General features: G+C 40.3%; 1 protein-coding gene across 2 annotated transcripts; it reads right to left on the bottom strand.

Annotated features, from left to right (window-relative positions):
* Positions 1-1,379: 1,379 nt before the first annotated feature.
* Positions 1,380-25,986, bottom strand: LOC149316251 (cytochrome P450 4B1-like). Of its 2 annotated transcripts, none has more exons than XM_089515091.1 (12): positions 25,612-25,986; positions 21,086-21,227; positions 19,720-19,764; positions 16,799-16,926; positions 15,504-15,634; positions 13,827-13,978; positions 13,182-13,288; positions 10,464-10,654; positions 8,751-8,884; positions 5,542-5,606; positions 3,946-4,028; positions 1,380-2,702 (listed from the first exon to the last, which is right to left on the bottom strand). In XM_089515091.1, the coding sequence occupies exons 1-12, from the start codon at positions 25,864-25,866 to the stop codon at positions 2,534-2,536; spliced, it is 1,602 nt and encodes a 533-aa protein (XP_089371217.1). In that variant the 5' UTR covers positions 25,867-25,986; the 3' UTR covers positions 1,380-2,533. The 2 variants fall into 2 exon arrangements, with proteins under 2 accessions (XP_089371217.1, XP_089371218.1); XM_089515092.1 differs by lacking the exon at positions 25,612-25,986 and adding an exon at positions 21,719-21,808.
* Positions 25,987-27,279: the final 1,293 nt, after the last annotated feature.

The following is a 27,279-nucleotide window of genomic DNA, read 5'->3' as shown; positions in this document are numbered from 1 at the left end:
TTTCCAATGGTCTTAGGCGACCCCCATGAAAGGGTCATTCGACCCCCAAATGGGTCCCGACCCACAGGTTGGGAACCACTGCTCTAGGTCCTTCAGTATGACCTTTGGCTAAAGTTGACCATAGAGTTGCACTGGAGGACCTAGATATCCCTAAAGAGAACATATTAATAAAATCCGTGATTAATCAAATCTGCAAAAGACAAAGCCACAAATGTGGAGGGACAAGTGTACATTAAAGTTTGACTTGGGAAAGAATGGGATTCTACTTTAGCTGATCCTAGTGTAGCTGTGTGGGCTCCCCTGCGTTGCTGCCTCCAGAAAAATTATTTAGCATCTGTGAAGAGCAAAACAGAAAGGAAAAGGAAAAGAAAATTAGCCTGCCTTACCAACTATCCTGACATATTTAAAAAGCATAAATCTATAACTTTCACCACCAAAATGGAATTCATAAGAAAAGGGGAGGCTAAAGAGGGGCGGAGGTAGATAATCCCTGGATGCATTTTGGAAGAAGATTTCAAGTGGTCTGTAGAAGACTCAAAATGTATTTGTTTATTTATGCAAGGCTTACCTGAGCTGGTTGTTTCATTTCACATGTGCATAATGTTAGTTTTCAATGAAGGGTTTGCTGAAACATTAACTGCTCTTCTTTTTATGGCATACGAACCTATCTCTATTCTGACCATGTTACGTCTACCTCTGGTACCAAAGTTTATGTTAAAGAAGTATAGCCCAGGAACACATCTACTGTATTAACTGAGGTTTTTATGACACATTCAAGCTCTGTGACAGATAAATCGGAATACCTCATTAAATGACAAACCGTAGGATTCCATAGCATGGAACTGTGGCAGTTAAAGTGCAATTATATGGTGTGAAAGAGTCTCATTTATTGGCAACTTGGTTGTAAGCAACTGTGAAACAGAAAAAAAGTACAGTGTTGAAGCATTTTAATAAGAGTAGTTGAGACCCAGCGTGGTGTGGTGGTTGGTGGGTTCAATTATGACTCTAGAAACCAGGCTTTGGTTCTGAACTCACCATGAAACCCAGTGGATGACCTTGGACATATCACATGCTCTCAGCCTCAGGGGAAGGCAATGGCCAACCACCCCGGGACAAATCTTGCCAAGAAAACCCCATGATAGGTTGAAGGTAAACAGCAACAATGAAGACTAATTCAGAAGAAAGAAGATTTCACAGCAGCCTGATAGAATGCCATAAAACTATAATAAGCGGAACATCAGACAATCCCCAATTTATCATATTAATTTCTATCACACCATTCTTTCTCAGGGGAAATATTTAAGGGAGGGGTAGTCTGAAGGCCAATAAATGTTCATGCATATTATAGCAACTGTACACTTACACTATTCACAAACTAATGCATTTAAACATATTTATTTTTAATTTGAGAGATTTATATCCAGTTGTTCAGCATACAACAATATACTAAAAGCAACAGCAAAATCACCTAGCAAAATTGTCTCAGTCATTAGTCAAAATTGTCTCAGTCATTAGTCAAACTGGAGACTCCATCAAGAAAACAGAAGAAGAGTAAGACTTGAGGCAGCTATGAAAAAATACTTAAGATCTTCAAATGTAAAGAAATATCATTAAATACAAAAGTCAGAACCATACATGCCATACTATTTCTGATTTCTTTGTACGGTTGTGAAAGCTGGCCAGTGAAGAAAGCTGACAGGAGATGATTAACTCATTTGAAATGTGGTACAGGAAGAGAGTTCAGTGGATACTATCTACTGTCAAAAAACAAATAAATGGGTCCTAGAATAAATCAAGTGTGAACCCTTGCTATAAGCCAAAATGACTACACTGAGGCTGCCATGCTTTGGACATACAATGAGACTGACAAAAATAACACACTGGAGAAAACAATTCAGTAAAATGGACAGCAGTAGGAAAGAAGAAGACCACACTACAAGTAGCGAGCCAGTGTGGTGTAGTGGTTTGAGTTTTAGACTAGGATGCTGGAGATCAGGGTTTAATTCCCTGCTTGGCCATGGAAACCCACTGGGTAACCGTGAGCAAACCACACATGCTCAGTCCCTGAAAACCCAGTGATAAGCTTACTATTGCCATGACTTGGAAACATCTTAAAGGCACACAGCAACAAATATTACAAGTGACTTGGGCAAGTCAGGGAAGCCATGGCCCTGGCTTTGTAAGACTTGAGCAGGTAGGTTGATACCGGGGAATCATGGAGGTCTCTTGTTCAAAGGTCACTATTAGTCAAAGTTAACGGGTGGTAAACAACAACAACAACAACAAATGATTGCAATACAAAATATCGCAATAGTATTACTGGAATCAAATATGGGGAAAATACATTTGGAAGTAACTGTGATCTTTAATCAGTCGATGTATGCCTATAATGGTAAGAATTCTGTCCCATAATTACCAAGATGTGAACAATTCTATGCAAAGACCAAAAGTACATTTGGTAGTATTAAAATTAAAGTGCTACCAATATTTATTTGGGAGTATAAAAGCACTACTGTTGGGGTGATATCAAAGCTCAGTTAATAACTTTCAGTTTCAGATGTATCCCGTTCTTGGATCGGGTGACAATCTGTGGGATGGGAATGGGAGGGTTGGAATGATCAGGCAAAAGTTCGAACTGCAGGAGTGTCAAGGCGAGAGCAACTTTCATCTCATTCATGGCAAACTGTTGTCCAATGCAGTTCCTGAGTAGAATTAAAAGTAAGAAAAGAAATATGGCATTTTGAGCAAAAGCAGAGTCCAGAGATTTTCACATAAGTTACTTTTCTATTGTTGCTCTAGTGGGCTTTGGGTATCCTCTGGGGATTGGTTCTAGGAACCCCATAGATAACAAAATATGTGGATGCGCAAGTCCCATTGTATACAATGGCACAGTAAAATGGTGTCCCTTATATCAAAAGGCAAAATTAAGGTTTCCTTTTTGGATTTTTTTTGGGGGGGGGTGGAGAGAGGGATATTATCAAACTATAGAGGGTTGAATTTTTGGCTACAGAATCCTTGGATACAGAGGACCAACTGTATTTTTGTTTTCTTTTGGCTGCCAACTGAAAATCTTATTATTTTCTCAATCCTTTTGAGGGCTCACTATGTTTGCGCCGGTTCAAGAATCGGTGCAGGAAGCATAGCCCGGCTTCCCCACCATGCCTCCCTCCGTCCTCCTGGCCATACTGGGGGCTGAGGAGAGGCCAGGGTAGAAGGAGAGAGGCAGGCTTGGAGTAGGCATGGAGGTATAGCCAGGATGCCAGGGAAGCCACTGCCAGTGGGAACCAGGATGGATTTGAATCTAATTTGAATCCGCCAGGTTCCACTTGGGCTGAATCAATTTATTTCCAAAAAACATCCCATTTTACCCGCGCCTTTTTGACGTAAAATGGGTAAAAAACATGCCCCCTTCTCCAAATTATTTCAGCGGTTCAAATTAAGTGGAAACCATGGTTATTTAAACCAGATCATTTTGAATCACGATCCGGTTTAAACCATAGTGAGAATGAGGCCTACATTTTAATATTTTTAAAGTATTATTTTAGTACTTTCACTATATTAATGTGAAAGCAGATGGTGATAAACAATATAATATTGCACTTGGAGAGAGAATACAGTTGTCCCTCCATTTTTGGGGACTTGGAGTCCACGTCCCTTGCCCATTCGCAGGCGGCAAACAGAGGGGGACAAAATGTGATGCATGCAGCCTTTCAAGCCAATGGGGCTTGAATATAGGCAATTTTTTGTTTTTGCGGGTGGGGAGGTGACTGTATATTAATCCTCAGATGTGGATCCAAGTGTTTACAAAGTACTAGGAATATTTACATATCTAAAACTGATTCAGACCTACCTGCAGTTATTGTTCAACATAGTTATGCCTCTCATGGAAAATAAATGTCTTTTAAAGAAGAAAGTTTAAAACAATATAAATTTTTAAAAATTTACCTCGACCCAGCAGCAAAAGGAAGAAAGGCAAAGGGATGGCGACGCTGTGAATTTTCTGGGGTGAATCTTAGAGGATCAAAGACCTTTAACAGAAAATGAATATCTGAATTAGCCAAGGCGGTCATCAAGACACATAGACAAAAAGAACCTTGCCAAAAATTACTATGCGACTATTATTCCATACACACGTACCGAATTATTAATCCCACTGAACTCAATGGGTTTTAACTCTGAGTAGGCATGCATGGGATTACAGTATTAGCAATCACTTTCCCCAGCAGGTTTAAACAAAGGAGCTGTGCTGCATATCCTACCTTCCTGTCAAGGAAGACAGAAAACAGACAGCATAACCTGGAGGAAAAATCCTTAACATTCGTAAATGTTTAGGCCAATGTAGACTTGACAATAATTGGATGGATTGAATTAACACAGTTAGTGTTTAGAATATAAGTAGCAAACAAATCAGACTGTGGAGGGAGAGAGAGAGCTTAACCAACACTTTTGTATGTGTACATGTGAGTATGTGCATACGTTCATATGCATGCTCATTAAACCATACAGGGAAGCCATACCAGGAGGGCTTTGAACCATAGTCCTGGCACAGGACTTCTTTCCATACTTATTCTCTAAATCATTGCCTGAACTTGGTACTAGGCATGAGCAGAGGACAGTTCTGGTGGCATGTGGTTTTGTATCTGGACTGTGATGCCAGGGGAATCACTATATCTCTCATCCCACTTCATATTAGGGCCCCATACACCTTGTTTTGACATAACAAAACTGCTTAAAATGGATTGATATGTCCAGTTATGTCTAACTCTCCAACTATACTGATTTATCAGGGATAGTCCTGACTAATCCCACTTTTTCAGGTGCTTTAAACTGTCCCAGTTTGTCTCTCCTCCTCTCACTTTCTCCCTTTATCTTCACTTTACTTCAGTTGCTGTAAACTGAATTCAAAATACAAAAGCAAATTGCACTCAATTCAGCAAGGGGGAGAGGAGAGGAGGGGACAAAAGCAAACTGCTATAGCCTCGCCTAGCTAGTCTTTTCTTCATTAATAACATTTGCCATCTTGGCCACACCCTGATGTTCTTTGGCCACATACAATAGCCTTCGTGGCTATTTTCCAATGCATTCCTTTTCCCTTCCTGAGTATTCTTTTTCTGGCTAAAATAAGGTGAATCACCTCTCTAAGAGCCTTTTGTATACACTATTCTCCTCTGCATTATTTAATATTAAAACAACAACATGTAGGGTTTTTCAAAACCGAAGTGGATCATCAGCTCCTTCTGATTTTATTTTTTGACAGAGAATTAATCCCAGAACTCAGTGAGGTTGACCACCCCTGCCCTGTCTCATCACTAAATGGATCTGGCTACAGCTATGGAACCCACTGGGTGACCTTGGATAAGTCACATACTCTCAGCCTCAGGGAAAGGCAATGGCAAACCTCCTCCTCTGAACAAATATTGCCGAGAAAGCCCCATGATAGGTTTAAAAGTTGGAAACGACTTGAAGGCACATAGCAAAAGGAAACCCCTGTCTCACTAGAAAGGCCTTACTTTCTTAGATTTTTTATCTTCTTATTATTACCTCAGGATTCTCCCAGATCTCAGGATTTCTGTGAAGGTTATAAATACCCAGCAAAGCTAGAAACCCTGTGAAGCAAAGAGAAAAAATTTCACTTTAAAGCATTTTATTGTTTACTGCGCAGAAATTTTATTTAATGAGTATTAATAAATATATGTTGCAAAACTGCATGACCTACCAAAATATATAATAACAAATTATTATTATTATTATTATTATTATTATTATTATTATATACAATTTGTATTGCTTTTAATCATAGCCTGCATTCCTCTGAGTATTCAGTGGAGTTCTCCTAGCCTAGAACTGGTCTATCATTAGGACAGCATCAGAAGCTGTAATAAAAGTCATTAAATTAAATTAATAATTGATTGTTTACCACTGGGACAGCAAGAGGTATCTGTGGGATTACATAGAGGTTTATCACACTATACTCTTAACGAGCCATGATTCCAGTGTGACTCCTCTAGCTGCCTCCTGCTGCATTCTGGGATTGGCAGTTTTAAGGAGGGGTATTTAGAATTCTCAGGCAGAGAACTTCTCCTTAAAACTGCCAATCCCAGAATGCAGCAGGAGGCAGCTAGAGGAGTCACACTGGAATCATAGTTCGTTAAGAGTATAGTGTGATAAACATCTTAGTTTGGGGATGAGCAGGGTGTCATATTGCTTCAGACACCACAGTGTTTTGGGCCAGTGCTTCCTTGAATTGCCAGAAAAGGTCCATCGAAACACTAGCAGGCACCACATTTGGCCCACAGCTCTGATGCAACTACCTTGGGATCTTTAAGACCACTTTCAAGCCAGACAATTAATTGGGATGCAGGTATTCAAGCACCACATGCACGTTTCAGTTTCTATCTTTCCAATTTAAATCTATGAAAGGCTGCTGCTTGCATGCATGCCTGCGAAAGTAAGACGGTGAGTGAGGTGTGAATCTTGAACTTTGACTGTGACAATGAGCAGATTACTGCCCATCAAACTGCAGGGTTGGGGGTATAGTGTAAATTTTTAGACTGGAAGGGGATGGGAGAGTTAGGGGACCAAAAAACAACTTGTCCTTTCATCAGTTTGTTAACTTCTATAAAAGAAAATAGAATCAAATGACAAATCTGAGATAGGAATGAGGTAGGTTGAGAGAAAGCATTTCAAAAGCAAGGTAAGAATGACAGTGTAGTTCTGAGGATAACTTCCAGCTGTCTCCTTATATGCAGTGAAGCATTAAGGTCATCACATTGTCCTCACTCATGTGGGCATAATATTTGAGTACAATGTATCTATTAATTTATCCACATTTATTTATCCACATTAGCTTAAATAGTGTGATCAGTTTGCTCAAAAACATTTAGGAATATTTTTTAAAATGATACACCCATGTAGGAAAATCATAGAATCGTAGAGTTGGAAGAGACCACAAGGGCCATCCAGTCCAACCCCCTGCCATGCAGTAAATCAACGCATCCCTGACAGATGGCCATCCAGCCTCTGTTAAAAGACCTCCAAGGAAGAAGACTCCACTACACTCCGAGGGAGTGTGTTTCACTCTCAAACAGCCCTTACTGTCAAGAAGTTCCTCCTAATGTTGAGGTGGAATCTCTTTTCCTATAGTTTGCATCCATTGTTCCGAGCCCTAGACTCTGGAGCAGCAGAAAACAAGCTTGTTCCCTCCTCAATATGACACCCCTTCAAGTATTTAAACAGGGCTATCATATCACCTCTTAACCTTCTCTTTTCCAGGCTAAACATCCCCAGCTCCCTAAGTCGTTCCTCATAGGACATGGTTTCCAGACCCTTCACCATTTTAGTCGCCCCCCTTTGGACACGCTCCAGTTTCTCAATGTCCTTTTTAAATTGTGGTGCCCAGAACTGGACACAATATTCCAGGTGGGGCCTGATCAGAGCAGAATAGAATGGCACTATTCTCTTGATCTAGACACTATACTTTTATTGATGCAGCCTAAAATTGCATTGGCCTTTTTTGCTGCCACATCACACTGTTCACTCATGTTCAGTTTGTGGTCTACTAGGACTCCTAGATCCTTTTCACACGTAGTTTCATTCAGCCAGGTGTCCCCATCCTATATCTGTGCATTTCATTTTTCTGCCCTAAGTGCAGTTCCTTATATTTTTCCCTGTTGAAATTCATTTAATTTTTAGCTTTGGCCCAGCTTTCTAGTCTATTCAGGTCATTTTGAATTTTGATCCTGTCCTCTGGGGTATTAGCTATTCCTCCTAATTTGGTGTCATCTGCAAATTTGATAAGTATGCCCCCAATTCTGTCATCCAAGCAATTGATAAAGATGTTGAATAACACTGGCCCCATGACAGATCCCTATGGGACCCCACTGGATGAAAAGGAGCCATCGTTGAGCACCTTTTGGGTTTGACCGGTCAACCAATTACAAAGCCATGTAACAGTTACCTTGTCTGGCCCACATTTTACAAGCTTGTTTGCAGGAATGTCATGGGAAACCTTGTCAAAGGATGTTGGTAGCAATTGTAAAAGAGTGTGTGGGATTATATCTCATTAGAAACAGTAATAAAGTTGTATCATCCAAACTGGGCTAGACCATGAACTTAGAGGAGGTTAGGGAAGCATCTTTGACATTTTTATCCATTTACAGATTGGGAGCTGCTTTCTTGAGGCAGTTGACCAAGCCAGAACATACTTTGCTGGCATATCTTAATCACCTGTGGATATTATCAGTTTATTCATGCCACATACTCCCTGATGCAGTAGTTTTTTGAAACACTGGTGTCATTCTGGTGTTCAGGATCTCTGTAATAATGAGGTTTGAATGGGCCTAGATTCTAGTGGCACATTTGTACAGTAAACATCCATATATACATCCAGCGTAGGTAGTTTCCAGAGAAAACTAGAGATGGCTCCTGTAACTTTAATGGCTGAGCAGAAGAGGAAATTTCAGCAGGTGCTGCTTGTCATATAACTAGATAACCAGAAAAACCTATTTTAATTCCCTCTTCTACACAGCCATTAAATATACATGACCCACCTCCAATTTTTCACTCTGGCAACACTAATATATGTAGATAACTACCTTCTCCTCACCCTCTCCCACCTCCTCTTTCATGTACTTATAAGAGGTAGTGCTTTGAAATACTGAAGAAGTCTTTTTTTAAAAAAAAAAAAAGGTTAAAATGGAAGTACAAATTTAAATTAATTCAAATCTGAAAAAGATGGGAGAAAGATAGACCTTTTGGTAGTGTTTTTCCATCTGGAAATGTCGCTGGTGTGCTCAGTTCTCGTGCTATTTGGGGTACTGGTGGATAAAGTCGAAGGCTCTCTTTAATGCACATGGTGCTGTATGTCATCTTTCCTAGGTCATCCCTGAAAAACATTAGGAAAATAATTAAACAAGTCTCACTTTTTTCACCAAAGACCAAAAACCCACATGTTATCTACTTGCTAAGGTTCAAATGAAAAAAGGTCAGATGTCACCCCAATATGAATAAAGTGTTTCTAATGTGCCTACATGCTAGACACCATTCCTATATTTGAGGAAACAAACAAGAGATGTTCTGAATAAGTGGGGAAGCATCCTCAGTATGCAAGAAAATCATATTCCTGTTTCAGCAATCATCTATAAACCAAATTTACAATAAAATTTTAGAGTACTGGATTATTTTTCTCATAAATTAGGGAATGAAAATACTATATGACAGGACATATATTTGTGATTATCTAACACATAGATAGGAATCTATATTCTCCCCAACGCATGCTGTTTGTTACTCACACACACACACACACACACACACACTTTTTATATTTTGTTTATTTTTATAATAAAGAAAATCAAGGTCAACACAATAACATATCTGACCATAACAATTTACAGGTTCCTTTGGGACATGAAAATAGATGGTGTGTGTTTCTTTATTCAAATTCATATTTAGATGATAATTTCTCAGTGCTTTGCAATATCTGAAACCAAGATTATTTTCAATTATGTCTTTACTAAATTAAGTGTCTATGGCCTGTTACAGACAGCCAAAATAAAGCTGCTTCGAGTCACTTTGGAGGTATGGTATTTCAATGATACATGCGTCCTAAGAGTCCAAAGGCCGCACCAAAGCCACACTCCAGTCCTAAAGACTGGAGTGCAGCTTTGGTGAAGCTTCCAGACTCATGCATCATTGAAATACTATACCTCCAAAGTGACTCGAAGCAGCTTTATTTTGGCTGTCTGTAACAGGCCTATGTTTTTAAGAACTCAGTTCTTAAAAGAGAGGAGTTTATCAGACAAGGGAAATTGGAAGTATAATCCAATGGCAATCTGAACGCAATCATGGGGTTTCACGTTATTGCGGGACAGACTACCAGACGCAAATTTGGGCAATGGCATGCTATTTTCAGGCAATGGGAAGCCAGTTCGAACACAATGCGCGTTCACGTAATTGTGCTAAACTAGCAACTTTAAGTGAATGCGTTCTGGCCCCACTTTCTTTTCATTCGAATTTAAGCAAAATTCCTCCCGTTTGATAAACTCCGAAGTGCCATCACATATCCTGAGTTTTGAAAGACAAGTTCCTAATCGTGAAAGACAAAATGTTCAAGGAATTTTGTTCATTGTATAATATCAGCTTATTCAGCTGTCTCTTGATTAAATGTGATTTGAAATAGATTTTTTAAAATGATGTAATGTTATCAGCCTAGGGAACAAAGCAGTAACTGAAAGTACAGAAAGAAGAATAGAAAAATAAAATTGTTGTAAGATACATATTTTTGGTTTTTTAGCTGTGAACAACTCCTTTCTATTTCAGAGAGCTAAGCGGCCATCTGTGGGATTTTAGCAGCCTTAGGCCTTAGGCCTGTGATAAAATACATCCTTCAAAACCTCAAAACACTTCAAGAATATGACCCTGAAACTGTACTACACAGATGAAGAGCAAAAATGTGGTCTGACCATTGTACATGCTCCTGTTCGCCAAGAAGTTCCCTTATCTCTTCTCTGCATCTCTGCTGATGTTCAGGGTTCTGGGCCATACAATAGAAAAGCCAAGAGATTCCACTCGCTGTGGTATCATGACCTTCAAACATGAATGTGTCCACCTCAGCACGCAAGTCTTCATCTGCTAATGAGTTTCCATTTTCATCCTAACCACACAAGGAACATAAGTTTCAACAGAACGAAAAATTATTAGTAACTCTGGCCATATCGTTTGAAGACATGACTCACTAGAAAAGACCATAATGCTTGGTAAAATAGAAGGTGGGAGAAAGAGAGGAAAACTGTATTACAGGTGGATAGATTCAGTCAAAGAAGCTACAGTCCTGAATCAGCAAGACCTGAGCATGGCTGTTGGTGACAGGGTGATCTGGCGGTCTCTCATTCATGGGGTCACCATAGGCTAACAACAACAGCAAACTAAATTTTAAAATTCTAAATCTGAAACGTAGGCACGGTACAGATTGCTTGGCTGCAGGGATACTGCGCAGCAGCCCCAGCATCATGGCAGCCCCCTTCTTGACAGGAGGCCGCCATGGTGCTGGCGCTGCCATGGACTAGGGTTAGGGAGCGTGTGGTTGGTGTGTGCTCCCTAACCGTAGTATTGCCAGCAGCACGCTGCTTTATGGCAGTGTGTACTGGCCCATAGATTGAAAATAGGGCATTGGCTGAGATCCTGTTCTGTAGGAAATATAGCAGATAATTTCAGTAATAACTATTGCTATAATTACCAATAAGATTCCAGTCTGCAGCTTTACTAAGAACTTTATCGGACAGATTTTTTCCCCCGTTAATGGTAACAGGAAGGGACACTCAGGGCTGCACATGACCGAGAAAAAACAGATTTTACAGCACAGCAAAGTGTCCTCAAAATGGCCCCATTCCATTCCCCATCCTCAAGCCATCCCCATTCAGTGCTGAGGGGTGTTAAATGTTTGGGTTGGAAGTCTTCCGGCTGAGCAAAATGGTGTGCCTCAGCACTGAATGGGGACAGCTTGGGGCCAGGGTATGGAATGGGGCCATTTTGAGGACACTTTGCTGTGCGGTTCTCGGTCACACACAGCCCCAAGTGTCCTCTTCCTGTTCCCATAACGGGAAAATGTCTCCAATAAAGTTCCATCATTACTCGTACTGTTGCAGCATCACTGTAATATGTTGGAAGTTGCTGCAAAATGTTGATCACTTCCTAACAAAACATGGGGAAACATGGATAAGCCTCACTATTTCCACAGTTGTGCTCATTGCTGATTAATGTTGTGGTGTAGCATTTTTCCTGTCTTGACATAACCCCTTTCCCCAGTGCCTCTCTATGTAAGCCCTGTCCCTTTCTTTGAGACTGGCAAGATCAGTAAGACATGTTGGCAAAAACATGCTGCATCTTGAATTGAGCTTCCTGAGGAAATGCAACACAGCATCATTGTTTTAACTTTAACTGTGTAAAGTACAAGCCCTTACAAATCTTATGAAGCTTTAATTTTGGTTCCATATTGTAACTGTCTTTTTAATGTTAAAGGGTATGTGATAGGGTCGCCAGAGTTTGTGTATTATCTCCAGACAGGAGTTGGGGGCACAAATTCTTCTGTTTTGGTGGGCTCATCTCTGGGTGAGATGAAGTCTGTGTGCAACTCTCTAGCTCACTACTATTTGGAAGGCTTAATTGATTGGTTGCTGCAACTTGAAAAGACTCCCCAGGAGGCCAGTGTATTTACTTAGGGTTTAAACAGACTGCCCTTTTGGAGTGGCCTGTTGCCATTCTTTCAGGGCTGTGGCAACTACATGCTGTGGCCCTTATCTGGCATTCCGCAGAACAAAAAGGAGCTACAAAAAGCTGCTCTTTTGTGTGCTGTGGAAAGGGTGCCCCAGTGGCACCTTCTGGCACTCCTTTTGTGTCATCTGGACATAGCACCAAAGGAGCTTCATGATGCTGCCTACTGTGCGGTTGGGTTCACGGCATGACCTCATCAAGACATGCGTTGTGTGGACACCATGGCCCCACTCTGCCCTGAGGCCAGCATATAACGCCCAACTGTACAGCCTCTTAGTTAGTTCACTCATTCCCTCCCAGTCATTCTGGTGCCAAAGTGGTTATAACATTTTGCCTTACGCTCTGCCCTGCCTCCACATTCTGACTAAAAACAAGTAGGTTAGATTAAATACTCCTTATCCCATGTCCCTAAACCATAAAGAAGGAATAAAATCCTTTCATTTCAGCTTGATCGGTGGAACAGCCCCTGAGATGAGATTTTTATCTTAATTTCCAAATAGGAAAACATGACTCCATCCATCCCCCTCTATTTGAATGACAAGCTGCAAACAACTGTGTTTGATACTTAATGCATCACTTAATGACATCACCAGGGACTGTCTCTAGGTTTTAGAGTTTTGTCAAGAACACCTCTGGGCCTGGGACACTCCTGAAGTGGCAAGCTTAGTGACAGTATAGATTGTTAGTTGCTCCTTGAGTATGGGATAAGATGGTTTATATATTAAAATAACTAGGTCATGACGCACAGACCATGAAACTCATGCTTGGGCCATATCAAGACTGATTAATGGCGGTTGAATGGCGCACACGGAAAGGGAGCAATGCTTTGGGAAAACCATTCCTGCTCAGTCTAGAATACTAAGTAAAATAATTATGTTTGACAGACATAACACTCTTGTAAAAATCCTTACCCTTGCACAAAGAAGAATATCTAGGAAGTCCAAACGCCTCTTCTTCATGATCTTCTCAAGTTCTTGCTCATCCTTAAGGGACTCCTTTCTCTCCCTTATTACATTATCTGCAATAGATATAAGCAATAAGTAAAAAATGAGAATAAGAGTTACGCAACATTTCTGGACTAAGTTGTGTCTGTGACAAAGAAGCCTCTTGCGGAGCTGAAATGAAAACTTATAATTTTCAGTACCTCAAGGAAGTAAATAGGTTGAAGCCTAGCTTCTGTGTGAACAGAAGAGGTTGTCACTTTGGTAATACTTCATGCAGGAGATGACTGAGAATGGAAGAACTCTGGCTGAATGGAAATCAAAAGGCAAAAAAGAAGAAGAAGAAGAAGAAGAAGAAGAAGAAGAAGAAGAATCTAGTTGAAAGGATACTGAAGTGCTAATAATAAATGGGCTAGGCAGGAAGAACCTGAAGGAAAGGCAAGAGGAAAGTAAGGATGGGAGAAGCAATGAATTCAGACAAAATTATTTATTTTGTCTTTCCTCTGGCTCTTTTGACTTATTTAAACATTTTGCAATTCAGCAAAGACCATGCAAGCCCCAGAAATATTTAAACTAGAGTGGTGCTGGGGAAGGGACCATCCTTATAAAGCATACCTGTGTGAAGGTGCGCTAGTCTGCAAGCATTGCGAAATCGGCGCCCTTGAGGGCTGAGCCAGTAAATGAAGTCATTGTGGAGCAATGGTGACTTTAGCCTCTGATTAAACAGGTAGGAAAGATCATACACCGCATTAATGTAGGCATTGTCCCTGTGAGTAAACAGGAAGCGGAAAATAGTAAGGCTTTGAAAGCAGACATAATCATATTACAGAAGATGATGTTGGTCTACAGTTAAGACCTATCTCAAAATATCTCAAAATACAAATGAATAGGATCAGTCTGAAAGTACTCCAGAGTAATAGCAAAGCTCTAGGGTCTATTACATAATGAGTAAGCAGGTGAGCATGCTCATCATTTTCATCTTTAATTCCGTAGGCCTGCCAGGAGAACCTCTTGCTCATAAGATGAATTAGGCCCATGGGGCTGCCCATCTACCTTCAAGCCATGCAATACACTCCATTTTAGAGGGTGTGTGGCTCATGATAGATCAAGATGTGGAACTCCATCCTAGCCCACACTCACAATGGGAACAGAACTGAATCAAGACAACCATTTCTTGATCTGAAGTTCCAAGTTTATTTTCAGAAAGTAGACAGAAAACAAAACAAAAAAAACAACAACCAGAAAGCACTTGGCCAAGTGGGTGCCGAAAGGATGAGGACTCAGAGCAGCAGTCTGCAGACACTTTAAAAGCTTAGCTTACTTCATAGCATATGCAGGTGGACCGATCGGCTTATTTGGCGCTGCTCACCTGGTATAACTTTCCACTCCGCCTATCACATGTTTCCCCTTGATATGTTCCCCCATCCTTCACATATATCACATGATCATTAAAAACTCCACATGCCTCTCAGGGCATGTAAATTAATATTATAATGAAGCTTAATGAGGCTGTAGGTGACTAAAGTTCAGCTAGGACACCAGGGTTTGAAGACCTAGTTGGCCGCAGACACCCACTGGGTGACCTTAGACAAGTGATACTCTCTCAGTCTCAGAGGAAAGCAAGGGCAAAACCCCTCTGAAAAAATTCTACTCAGAAATCTCCATGACAAGTTCACCTTAGGGGTCACCATATGGCAGAAATGACTTGAAAGCACAGAAGAACAACAGTATTGCTGAGATAAGGAGAAATTTAATTAAAAAATCCTTTCACGCTATCATTTCTTACACTGGAGTGGTAGCAGATACAACCATTAATTGCAGAGGTTACTGGAATCTTGTGTTCCTTCTCATGCCAGTGCAGGCAAGCACAGCTGCATATCGCATACTCTCCAACTGTTCTGATTTGGCAATGGCAATCCTGCTTATCCTCTGCCATCCCACTTTTTCAGCTGCTTTTCAAATGACCCAGTTTTTCTCTCTCTTTCTCCCACTTTCCCCCTTTGTCCTCAGTTTAATTCCATTTCTGCAAACTGAATTCAAAATGCAAAAGTAGTTTATATTCCATTAACTCAGTGGAAGGGAGAGGAAATGAGAGGAGGGGGCAGACTCGTGCCCTTTTGAATCAAGTCAGGAGAAAGTAAATGGATGTAGCCTCTCCTAGTTTGTGTGTTTTTCCTCTTTGACCACACTCTGATGTTGCTTTGCCAGACTTGTCCCAGTTTCCATCCGTGAAACCTTGAAGGATGTGATATAACCACGGTTCCCACTTTAAAGAAGACATCTTATACTGACCTTTCTTTTTGACAATTACTCTTATAGCTGAAAGCACATTTCATGATGGTATCAAGAGTCATCAAACTGACATGTTCAAATATCTCCACAGATGCTGTATTGTCTTTAGAGATCAGCTTTCCCAATATATCCTAATATTTTAAGAAAAAGAATGGAATGATAAGAAAGAACTCCAAAATGACTAACTTATTACTGGACACTGAGTCATATTCTAGGGCAGTGGTATTCAAAGTGGTGGTCTATGGAATGGCATTGGCTCTTGAGCCATTAGTTTATGGTCCCTGCAGAACTTGCAGGAAGGAAAGCCAGTTGTAGCCAGTGGACACAAATAGATACTAATGTGTTCAATGAATGAGAACATTTGCAAGAGAGAAATCATTGGGCAACAAGTGTTACCTAACTTTTCTGTCTCCCCTATTTTACTGTATCCCTGCTAGTCATCCCTTCAAACACTACTTTCACAAGCTCTGTTGCACAGAACAAGCTTAGCTGGGACCACTAGAGCCTGTAGGTAAAAGTGTGAACCATTACGAAGTGTCATTAAGGATTAACCTCTCTCTCTGCTGCCCACAGATGTCTCTTTGTGGATGATCTCTCCCTTTGGGAAAGGTTTTACAAAGATAAAAGCCAGATTAGTGGGAAGGGAGTAGCCCACCTGGCCATATGCCCATTCCACATATTTTCAGTTCATAGGATGAGGTAATATGAACTCTACTGGTATCACAAACCTCTAGCATAAAATGGTTATTTAAAAAAACCTAATAAGTTGCCCGCTCAACCATGCTGAAAACCAGATAGATCTTGTGGCCTACAAATCTACGTAGTACCATTCTGACAGTCCATGAAAAGTGATGGATTGATATTCAAACTTTAAATAACAAAATGAAACACACAGAAACTTTGTGTCACATCAGCCTCTGAGAGTGATGAAAATTATAACTTAATTTATATATATATAAAGTTATATTTATGTAGGCCTTTTAAAATTCATTATACTCCTTTCATACCAGATATGGTGGCATAAATTCTTTGGCCCCAACTAAAAGATCATTTCACATACTTAGGTGGGCTTCAGACACCAAAGAAACCTTTTGAAGCAAATTATCACAGGATCCTTGCATTATGACAATGGAGGTCAGGAGGTTAAAAGGAGAATTAAAAGCCACCAAAGTATCATCAAAGTTTTCCTTGGGATTAAGGCCACTAAACTGGACCATTACATTAAAGCAGTGGCCGTTTCCCAAGAAGGAAGTGAACAGAAACGAACTTGTAGGCATGGCAGTGAGATTTCTTACCAGCATCGCCTTAACTGATTCAGCCATGACAGTGAGGTAAGGCTTTAGAACATCATAGTGGAATCCTGGAGTAAGCAGCTTCCGGTGTTTCTGCCATTTAGGCCCATCCGAGATCAACAATCCCTTTCCTATCAGGGGAAAGGAGAAGGTCAGAAACACAAGTCAAAAATATCTGTTTCCTTGTAAATATTTTAATGCTATCTTTAAGAGTATAAACTTGTCTAGGCTGTATGCATATTGAAAACCAATATGCAGCTTGGCCAAATGTGTTGAGACATGACAATTTTAATTGTTTTACTTACCGCTTTTATTTTTGAGATCCAAATAATGCTTTTCCTGTGTGAGTCTATTTCCTGGCAATCTCTGTTAATGGTTGCTGTTGCATGCCTTTGGGTCATTTCCAACTTATGGCAACCCTAAGGCAAACCTTTCAGGGGGTTTTCTTGGCAAGATTGGTCAGAGGAAGTTTGCCATTGCCTTTCCCTGCAGCTGAGAGCATATGACTTGCCTAGGGTCACCCAGCAGGCTTACAAGGCAAACCAGGATTCAAACCCTGATCTCCAGAGTCATAGTCCAATGTGCAAAACACTCCACCAATCTGGCTCTCTAAGATGCCCATAGATGAACTAGAATTTGCTACCTTTTAATTTGAGGGCTTTGTTTTGTTTTAGACAGGAGATGCTTTGGTTGGGAAATGACACTGAATAGCATGATATCCATCATTTGGCACAAATTGCCAGTGTTGAGGAGACCAGTCTAATATAAAAATAATAAATTAATAAGAATGAGGAAATGGTGAGTCCCTAGTCCAGAGAATACTAAAATAATTACAGTTCTGGACTAGAGATGTAAAATTTCCAGAAATTTTGATGCCAGGGGAGGGGGGAGATGTTTTTTTCCTGGATTTTTTGGGGGGGAAATTTGAAATTTTCAGAAAAATTTTAAAAATGCAACATTAGCACTTTTTACAGATTGAAAGTCACTCTGGAGCTGCCCATTTTCCCTCTGGAGGGAGGCCGCAGTAACCAAACCTCGCGGGCTCCCTCTGCTCCAAAAAGAACCCACTAAAAGTGGGTTCTTTTGGGTGCACCAGGAGAACGTCATCAGTTTGCCATTGGCACACTGTGTTGTGTCCAAGATGCAAGCGCGGCACCCAGAGGTGTGGACACGGCACTACGCTTGCGTTGTGCATGCGCACCACATATGGACCGCGCCACATAAAGATGGCGCTGTCCATATGTATTAGGGTAATGGGGCACACACCCGTGGTGAATGTGCACCACTGCGCCGCCATGCACCATGGGTGCAAGCCCCATTATTTCCAATGAGGCTCCAGCATACACTGATTTCCCCTTACGCGGAGGGATCTGGAACAGATCCCTTCGTAAAGGGAGGGCCCACTGTACAGTGTATTCAGACAATTATTACAGACAGAATTTACTTTCATTTTCTTTAACTGTCATGGCTCAATGCTAGGGAATCATGGGAATTGTAGTTTGTTGTGGCACCAGAACTCTCTGACACAGATGGCTAAATGTATCATAAAACTACAAATCCCAAAATTCCATAGCACTGAGCCATGTTAGCTAAAGTGGTGTCAAACTGCATTATTTCTGCAGTGTGAATGGAGTCCTGGTTATCAGTATCATTTTCAGTCTCTGCTTCTGTTTTGTTATGTTTATCATCATCACAGTTATCATGGGCTTCTAAAAACCAAAGGTGTATCCCGATTAAAAGAAGCTTCTCTACCCTTTCACATGTCAGTTTATTTCTTGATTTAGTGTGAGTATTTCCAAACGTAGACCAGGTTCTTTCAGTATCCCGTAAAGGAAGAAATGATCTTGCTCTTCCACTGGAGAGTTCAGTTTGTAACCTTGCTTGTCCTTATTCTGTGCATAGAAATTAAAATAATCTGATACTGTACGTAGTTTTTAGAAGTGAATTAGAGAATATATGAACACCTTGTCTTAAAGATTTTATTCATCCTGCTAAAATAAAACATTCCATAATTGGTTTTCTTCCCTTTTTCAATGTTTCCAGTTTTTCAGAAAAAAACAGAAAAGGCTTCAGGGGAAAAATAAAACAGGAGATAATGTTGTTTTTCCTTGAATTTTTCCGTTTTTTGTCCAGGCCTTCCCAGCTCTACTCTGGACCCACTACATTAAAATTTAGTTTAAAAAAAACCTGAAGTGATCAGTTAGGTCTTTTGTGATCTAAAACCTGAAACAGTATGCCTTCATGAACATCCTCCACCCCAACAGAACTGGTTTAACTACATCTTGGGCTCTTTTACACTACACAGTTACAGCACTTTGAGTCCACTTTAACTTTTGTGGTTCCATTCCTTGTGGAATCCTATGATTTGCAGTTTTGGGGGCAGTATTTAAAATTCTCTGCTAGAGAGCTCTAGTGCCTCATTAAATTACAAACCCCAGGATTCTGCAGGATGCAGCAATTTCACACTACACAGTTTGTGCAGCACACGGCCCTTTTTGGTACACAATTTTAGCTTTTTAACTGCCCTGGCTGTATCCTATGGAATCCTGTAGTTTGTAGTTCTATGGTTGAGAATTCTAAATGCCCCCTAACTATAAATCCCAGGCTCCCACGAAATTAAATTGGAATTATAGCACCCTATTTCCTTCTGTACAGGATCACAGCCAATGTCTTATCTTTCTGTGTTTCAAATTTACAGTGTTCAAATTTACTATGCTACAGTTAACAATTTGACTCCTAATTAATATAAGCTGAAATGCCCTCCCCAAACAAATATATTCGGCATGTAAACTCTCCAGCAAGCACTATTATAGTAAACCCACACCAGCAAATTTCAGCAGACATGAACATTTGTGTGCAAGTCTGATGTCACAAATATGACAAGAATACAGTGATTTATGTAATTAGGAAGGAGCTATACATACCAATCCATGGAATTATGAAGCCGTATACTATAAGAGATTTGGGATCTATATAAATGTGAAAGAAAAAGATATCATCACATGAAACAATGTAGTCTTTTGTGAGTACAAACGTAAAGGTTTCATTTTCTAAGCTGTACCCTGCTGCCTCATGGAATCCTCCCTTCTGTGGACAGATACAGGGCATGATCCCATTTCTTTGCATGTGTGAATGTGTTGAAATAGTGGACTGTGAACAGCATAGCACATCACAGACCAAAGTGACTAATTCAACCACTGTCTCTCTCTCTCTCTCTCTCTCTGTGTGTGTGTGTGTGTGTGTGTGTGTGTGTGTGTGTGGAAGAAGACGAACAAACAAAAGAATGTGTCTGTTGTCAGTCCATTCTTGTTGGTTGTTCAGTTATCACTAAGTGGTTTAATGGTTGTTACACACTATAAGCTTTAAAAATAATTTTTAAAAATACTCAAGAAACTTCAGCCAAAGTAGATTGGCCACTTCATGTCCCTGATCACACTTGCATACAGTGAGCCACCATTGTTATACTGGCTAGGATCAAGACTATGGAGAATAAGGACGGGAGCAAAGCAGATTGCTCCCATCCTTATGTCGTTTTTATCGCACTATTGCATGAAAGATTATTACATGCATCATCCTTATCCTGTCATTATCATGTCAATGAAGTAGAATTATCCTATCAGTTTTCATTAATGGAAACTTCCATTACTCAAAAATGACAGGTCAATTTCACTTCATGGACATGATAATGACAGGATAAGCATGGTGTCGTCTGATAATCTTTGCACAATCACATGATAAGAATGGGATAATGAGAGAATAAGTGTGACATCATCTGATAAGGATAGGAGTAATCCACTTCGCTCCTGTCCTTTTCCCCATGTGATAATTTCCAGAGACTGAGCTATAACAACCATTGCAAACATATGAATGTCAGAAACAGAATGTGTTCATCTCTTCTTCTCAAGACTTACTTGTTCTCAGAGTGACCAGAAATCTTCCTTTTCCAGGACATGTCTCACATTTTAAGCTTCTGTCCAGGAGGAATTTCAAAATGTTCTCCATTTTAAGCATGACCAAGAAGCATGAACTTATATTTCTAATAGTGTTTGTAGTTTTTAGTTTGTAATGTCCTACATTTTTCTTGGATGTCCAACATTTCACATTGTCTTGTGCTCCTTTGTGGTTATGACATCTGGTCACCCCACTTGTTTATTTTGTTGAAATAAAACTAAACTCAAATGGAATTTAAAATATCAAGAAAACAAAGAGTGTCATCAACTGCTGCTTGGGATAAATGCATGAAATTTCACCCTATGATCAGAGTGAATAGTAAAATAATGAATTTCTTACCACTTCTGCTAAAGACCACTTTCGCATATTCAGGGTGGTTGATGACCAAGTATGCTAAGAATTGTCCATACCACACCGGATGGCAAGTTGGGTACTTTTCTGTCCAGGCTCTTGCACTCACAAATTCTTCCTCTGGTGTCATCTACATTGTTTGTTTAAAGGTCAGTAATCAGTACACAATACATCATGAGCATTATGTTTACATATCTGGTCAGCAATGCAAGTAGTTTTAGATAATAAGCATAGTTGCTTATTTTTCTTTTCATTTCTTTTTAAAAAAAACTGGCTGCTTTCTTTCTCTTCTGCATGTGTGGGCTTGCCTTTACCATTCACTGAATCTCCAGCATAGAGCATAAGCTGATTAAACATGGACAAGTCATAGAATTCTGAATGTTGAGGGTGGGAAATGGCCACTAAACGTGACAAACCCAAAGTTTTCTGATTATGATAGAGGTTTCTCAGGAAAATTTGGTACCAGAGGGAGAATGAAAAGACTATGGACAGGTTACTGCACCATGAAAGAGAAGAGCAGTTCAACAAGATTCAATGAACCTTTTATCCAATTAACAATATGTACATGTGGAATGAAATAACCAGGTCAGGTAACATGGCCATATAGCCTTGTAAACCTACAGAAAACTATGGATGCTAGCTGTGAGAGCCTTTGACTTCACATGGTGAGGATAGACGGTGAAGTAGGATTATGTCTTCTCCCCTTTTCTCTCTGCTTTGCTGTTCACACACGGTAAGGAATTCTGGGGGCAGTTGCTGTTTAGCTTGCCTGAAGATCAGTAGAGTAAAATCCTAGTCTTTCTCAGCAAATGATTTCCTGTATTATACTGCAGACAGGCTGCTACAACCAAGTACAACAGGTCTGTTGTTTCTCCAGCCCTACTTCATCATCCTCTCAATGCCAATGCAGTTAAAAACACTCAGCTAGACAAAAGGCAAGGAAGAGATCGTGGTTGGACAAATATAAAAAGAGTTTGCAAAAAGGATATTCTTTGTGAGAGGCTTTGTTGATTGATGTATATATTGTTGACTGTATATAATGAAAATTAAATTATCTTGCATAGCTCTATTAGTAAATATTTGTATTTCATTGTTTTCGTGGAAACTGATGCACTATGATGTCACTTTAACTGCCATCCTCTGGAATGCTGAAATGTGAAGTTTAGGAAAGAGTGCTATAAATACCTGGATTTCATAAGATGGGACTCTGGCAATTAAAGTCCTTAGGGAGACTAGGATGGCTCCCTCCTTGTTCTCCTTCTACCAGAAGGTAAAAACCTTCCTAGTCCATCTAGTTTTTAGAAATTGACTGCCATACACTTTTAAAGTTGTATTGAACTATTCTGTTTTCATTACCTTTTGATGAATTTTAAATGGTTTTAACACTATAACTTGTTTAATTGTTTTTAAACAACACACACACAGACACACATTTTGTGTTTTTTATCTGTACTCATTTTAATAATTTGTTTGACATCTTAAATCCTATTACTAGGGGAAAAGTGGAATGTAACTGAATAAAACTACTGCAACAATGTGGAATTGTAGTGCTACAGTCACAGAGTGTGAAAAGTTCCCTGGTCTGATGAACATGCTGTGTGTGTTTATAAAACATTGAAGTTCTAAGTCTGCTTAGGTTGTATGCTTTCCTTGATGTTTTTACATGCTCTGCCACTGAATTTGCTGCTACATGAGCATATTTCATCAGCTGGATGGAACCAAAGAAGGCTACAATACAAAGCTCACAGGTAACGTTTGCCTTGTTATGAATCTGAACTGTTGTGGAAGCCTCCTGGAAGCATGATTCAGCTTGAAAATAAAGCAAACTTACTCCACACTGGTGTTGTAAACTTTATTCTGTGAAACCAGAGGAGGAAAACCTTATAGCAAATCCTTTCTTTAGTTAGTTCACTTAAAAATTGGAATTCCTTACGTCTTTGTTTAACATAATAATGAGCAGATTAGTGATTCCCAGTATTAATGATAATATTGCTGGTCATCACATCTTTTGGGATAAAAGTTAGACCAGCAAAAAAAAGTGTCCAGCACAAAAAGCCTATAACTGAGTTTGAGGCCACATCTGCACTGCAGAAATAATCCAGTTTGACACCAGTTTATGTGCCATGGGTCAATGCTATGGAATTCTGAGGAGTGTAGTTTGTTATGGCACTATAGCTCTCTGGGACAGAAGGCTAAATAGCTCCCAAAGTTACAAAACCAAGAATTCCATAGCAATGAGCTGAGTATCTTATCAGCTGAAAAAATCCTGACCTAGCCTAAAACTGAGAGACAGCATGATGTCCACCAGATGGACTATGGGGGCGTTCCCACTAGTCTAAAACTCACGTCATGATTCGACATAAGTTCTTATCGTTCCCACCTAAGCTCGAATTAGACCTGCATTACCCCGGAATCGTTCCCACAGTGATTCGATTCAGATTTGATTTATACGTGTTTAAATCGGGTTAAAAAATAGTAGGTTATAACGCAGGTTATTTTCAAAACCGGGATACGATTCGCTGTAATACAATGGGAATGAATTGGTGTCTGATTCGGGATCCTGGCGAAGGGAGGAGCAACAGCTGAAGGGTCGGTTTGTGGGTGTAACTTTTTCTTTGTTCGTTTTCTCCTTCGCCATCGCCATCTTTTTTTCCTATCATTCTTCCTCCAGAGCCTTCCTTCCTCGCGAGGCAGGTAATTAGCCCCAAATTTATTTAAAAATATATATTTATAAGCACATATGCGGTTAAAGTAGGCGGATATGCACATAAGTGCATCTCATTGGCTAATTTGAAAAAACCCACCAAATTAGGAGGGAGGGTAAAAATGGACAAGAAATGGGAACGGTGGTTAGGATGTCACGTTGATTGACAGCCAGTGGGAACGAATTGAAAGTCTAATCCAGGTTAACATAAATTGATGTAAATTAAATGGGAATAATAGAGGGGTAATTTAACCCGGAATATTTACAGACAACGACACAAATGGGAATGATTGGAAAAAAATCAAATTTAAAATTGCTGCATTTTAAATTGCTGCATTTATGACTCGCTGCATTTTAAGTCGCTTTAAACACAAGTGGGAATGCCCCCTATAACTCATAAACTCTTGCCAGCTCACTGGTCCTAAAATCCTGGGAACTGGGGACCAAAACATCTGGATGGCATCAATGGTTGCCTATCTGTGTTATATTGCTTTTATCCTTCAAATGAAACTCAAGTTTCTTCTATTTCTTATACATGCCAATCTGTAATATATAAGTAGGAATTCTAATAAAGATTTTGAAGTACCTGGGGCTGTACAAAGTTGGAAATAATGTGCGTTGAATCCCTAGAGAAGTTAACAGGATGAATATGAAAACGTTTCTCTTCGGGTGCATCCACACTACAGAAATAATCCAGTTTGACACCACTTTAACTACCATGGCCCAATGCTATTGAATTCTGGAAATTGTAGTTTTGTGAGACATTCAGCCTTTGAGAGATATTTGTGACTTTGAGAGATATTTGGCCTTCCATATCAGAGAGCTCTCGTGCCACCACAAACTACAATTTCCAGAATTCCATAGCATTCAGCCATGGCAGTTAAAGTAATGCCAAACTGTTTTATTTCTACAGCGTGGATGTAGGCTTTGGAACTCAGACACTGCTTTCTTTCCTCCTTCCTTCAGAACTTTTTTTAAAAAGCCACCATCCTATATCTATTTAAAATAAATCCCACTGAACCTAATGGGATTAACGTATCAGTTGACATGTATAGGATGGCACTGGTAGCAGACCCCTTTTCATGGGGAAGGATAAAGTGGAATAGAAACCTACACATGCACACACACACACACACATGCACTCTAACAACAACCAGGAACCCTTTGCCCTACACAGTTATAGCACTATGATTCCACTATATCCTATGGTATCCCAAGATTTGTAGTTTAGTGAGGCACTAGAAAGAGCCAGTGTGGTGTACTGATCTGAGGGTTGGACTAGCACTCAGTCAGCCAGGGTTGAAATTCCCACTTAACCATGGAAACCCACTGGTTGACACTCTCTCACCGGCAGTGGAAGGCAATGGCAAATCCTCTCTGAAATGTTTTTGCCAAGAAAACTCCATGATAGGTTTGCCTTCTGTCTGCAGAAGCTGGAAACAACAACAACAACAACAACAGAGGCGCTAGAGCTCTCTGGCACAGAATTCTAAGTACTCCTCCCTGAACTGCAAATTCCAGGATTTCATGGGATAGAACTATGGCAGTTAACGTAGGCTTGTAGTGCTATAATCCACATAGTGTGAAAGAGTCTTAGGTCCTTGCATACTAACTTTCTAGTTACTAGTGGTTTTTCAGCCAAGGCAACTTTGGCCTTTAAGAGGCATGACAACTTTTCTAAGACCCTAAGAATGCAAGGACCACCAGCACCACCACTACCACCATGTGCATCCCATTTTACATACACAACAACACACACCCAAATACACACACAGGCACACACACAATGCTGTTCCAGAAGTCATCTTACCTTGTGGACATGGCCATACAGCCAGTGTGTAGGAGGGCCTGGAAAACATTTGAGGACATTGACCATATGCTGTCTCTTCCAAAACAGCTGGATGACACACAGGACAGCATAGGTAAAGCCCAAAAGAACCACTAGGTGGAAAATCTGAGAGGAATCCTGAGGCAGCCAAGACCGAAAAGAATTCTTGACAAACTCTGGCAAAATGCTCATAATTTTGCCTGTGTTTCCTGGTGGCTCTCTGCTTTCTTCCATCATGTTTCTTTTGCTCAAAGCGCCAGATTTGATATAAACTCCAGGCCTTTTAATAGCTAATCACTCGGGCTTGGAAATGTGCCTTGTCTTCAGTGTTTTTTCTAGGGAACAGGAATTATTATCTTTGAGATAATACGCAGTAGGAAATCTCACTGTATAAAGTATCATGTTGCTAAAGTCTGTTATTGCCAAAAGGGGCTGAGCCAATGCTCAGCCAATAAAGCCTGGATTCATTATTTGCACAAGAACTACTGTGGCCGCTTTTTGTGCTTGTGAGTGACAAAAGCACCCTCCTCGCCAGTCATTTGTTGACAAAGAGTCTCTATTTACTTGACACATGCCAATAAGTTAGGGACATTGAGCTTAGAGTTTGAAAAAGTTTGTTTCGGGGCTAAAACCTGGTCTAAAAATAAACATTCTCAAGCCCTGGAAAGTTTTCAATGCTTCTTGGACTTGGAAGGGGAAGAAGGTCTTGATCTTTTTCCATGTGACATTTTGCCAACCCAAACAACATCTCTACATTTGAAAGGAAAGTTTTTAAGAATGTAGTGGTGCCATACATAAACTGGTAGCTTAACAGGTTTATTAAAAGTGCTGTGTTACTCTCTGACAGAGCTGCTGCTGGATCAGAGGCAGCCCAAAGCCCTCTCTCTCCATCTGGCTTGACTTGAAGAAAGCAGGCTATCTTAGGCTGCATCTGCACTGTAGAAATAATCCGTTTTGAGACCACTTTAACTGCCATGGCTCAATGCTATAGAATTCTGGGAACTGTAGTTTGTTGTGGCACCAGAGCTGGACTCTGGTGACACAACTACAATTCCCAAGGAATATTCTCCCCTGTGTAGCCAAGGGTCCGTTTAGGGGAATTTTATTATTATTGTTATTAGCTCAAATATTGCAAGAGGGGGCTGGCTACGAGAGCCCACTGAAATCGCCCTCCCGATATGTATACGGAGTAGACCAGGGGATCCCAATAAATAAAGCTGAGACGGATATTAATAACTAGATGTCTAATTTATTGAAATAGAGGAGAAACACATGCGTTGCGCATACACTCACACACACACTCAGGACTCAGGAAAATTAGGGTTGGAAAATGGGAACAGATTTCAGGCGTTACTAATGGAGATGCTTACCAGAATGTAGATTCCCTCCGGGGAGCGAATGGGGTGCTGGACAGTGAGACAAGTCTGCTCCGCAACCTGGGAGTGAGCAGAAATGCCGGCTACCAAAACAGAGGTCTGACTGACGTGGAGCAAGTAGACCTTGAAAAATGGCGCGCTGAGCAGCCAAAGTGGGGACATTTTATGGGCCAAATCTGGCCTGAGGCAAAGAGGCTGGCTTGGCCGAAACAAAGGTGTTCTAAAGATTTTCTTTTCACCTGGATGTCTGCTTTAGATAGTATAAAGGGCTTAT

Source organism: Sceloporus occidentalis, unplaced genomic scaffold, assembly GCF_023333645.1.
Source record: "Sceloporus occidentalis isolate IW3139 unplaced genomic scaffold, rSceOcc1.0.p SCAF_3, whole genome shotgun sequence".
Lineage (NCBI taxonomy): Eukaryota > Metazoa > Chordata > Lepidosauria > Squamata > Phrynosomatidae > Sceloporus > Sceloporus occidentalis.
This window is presented reverse-complemented; position numbering and strand designations above follow the sequence as displayed.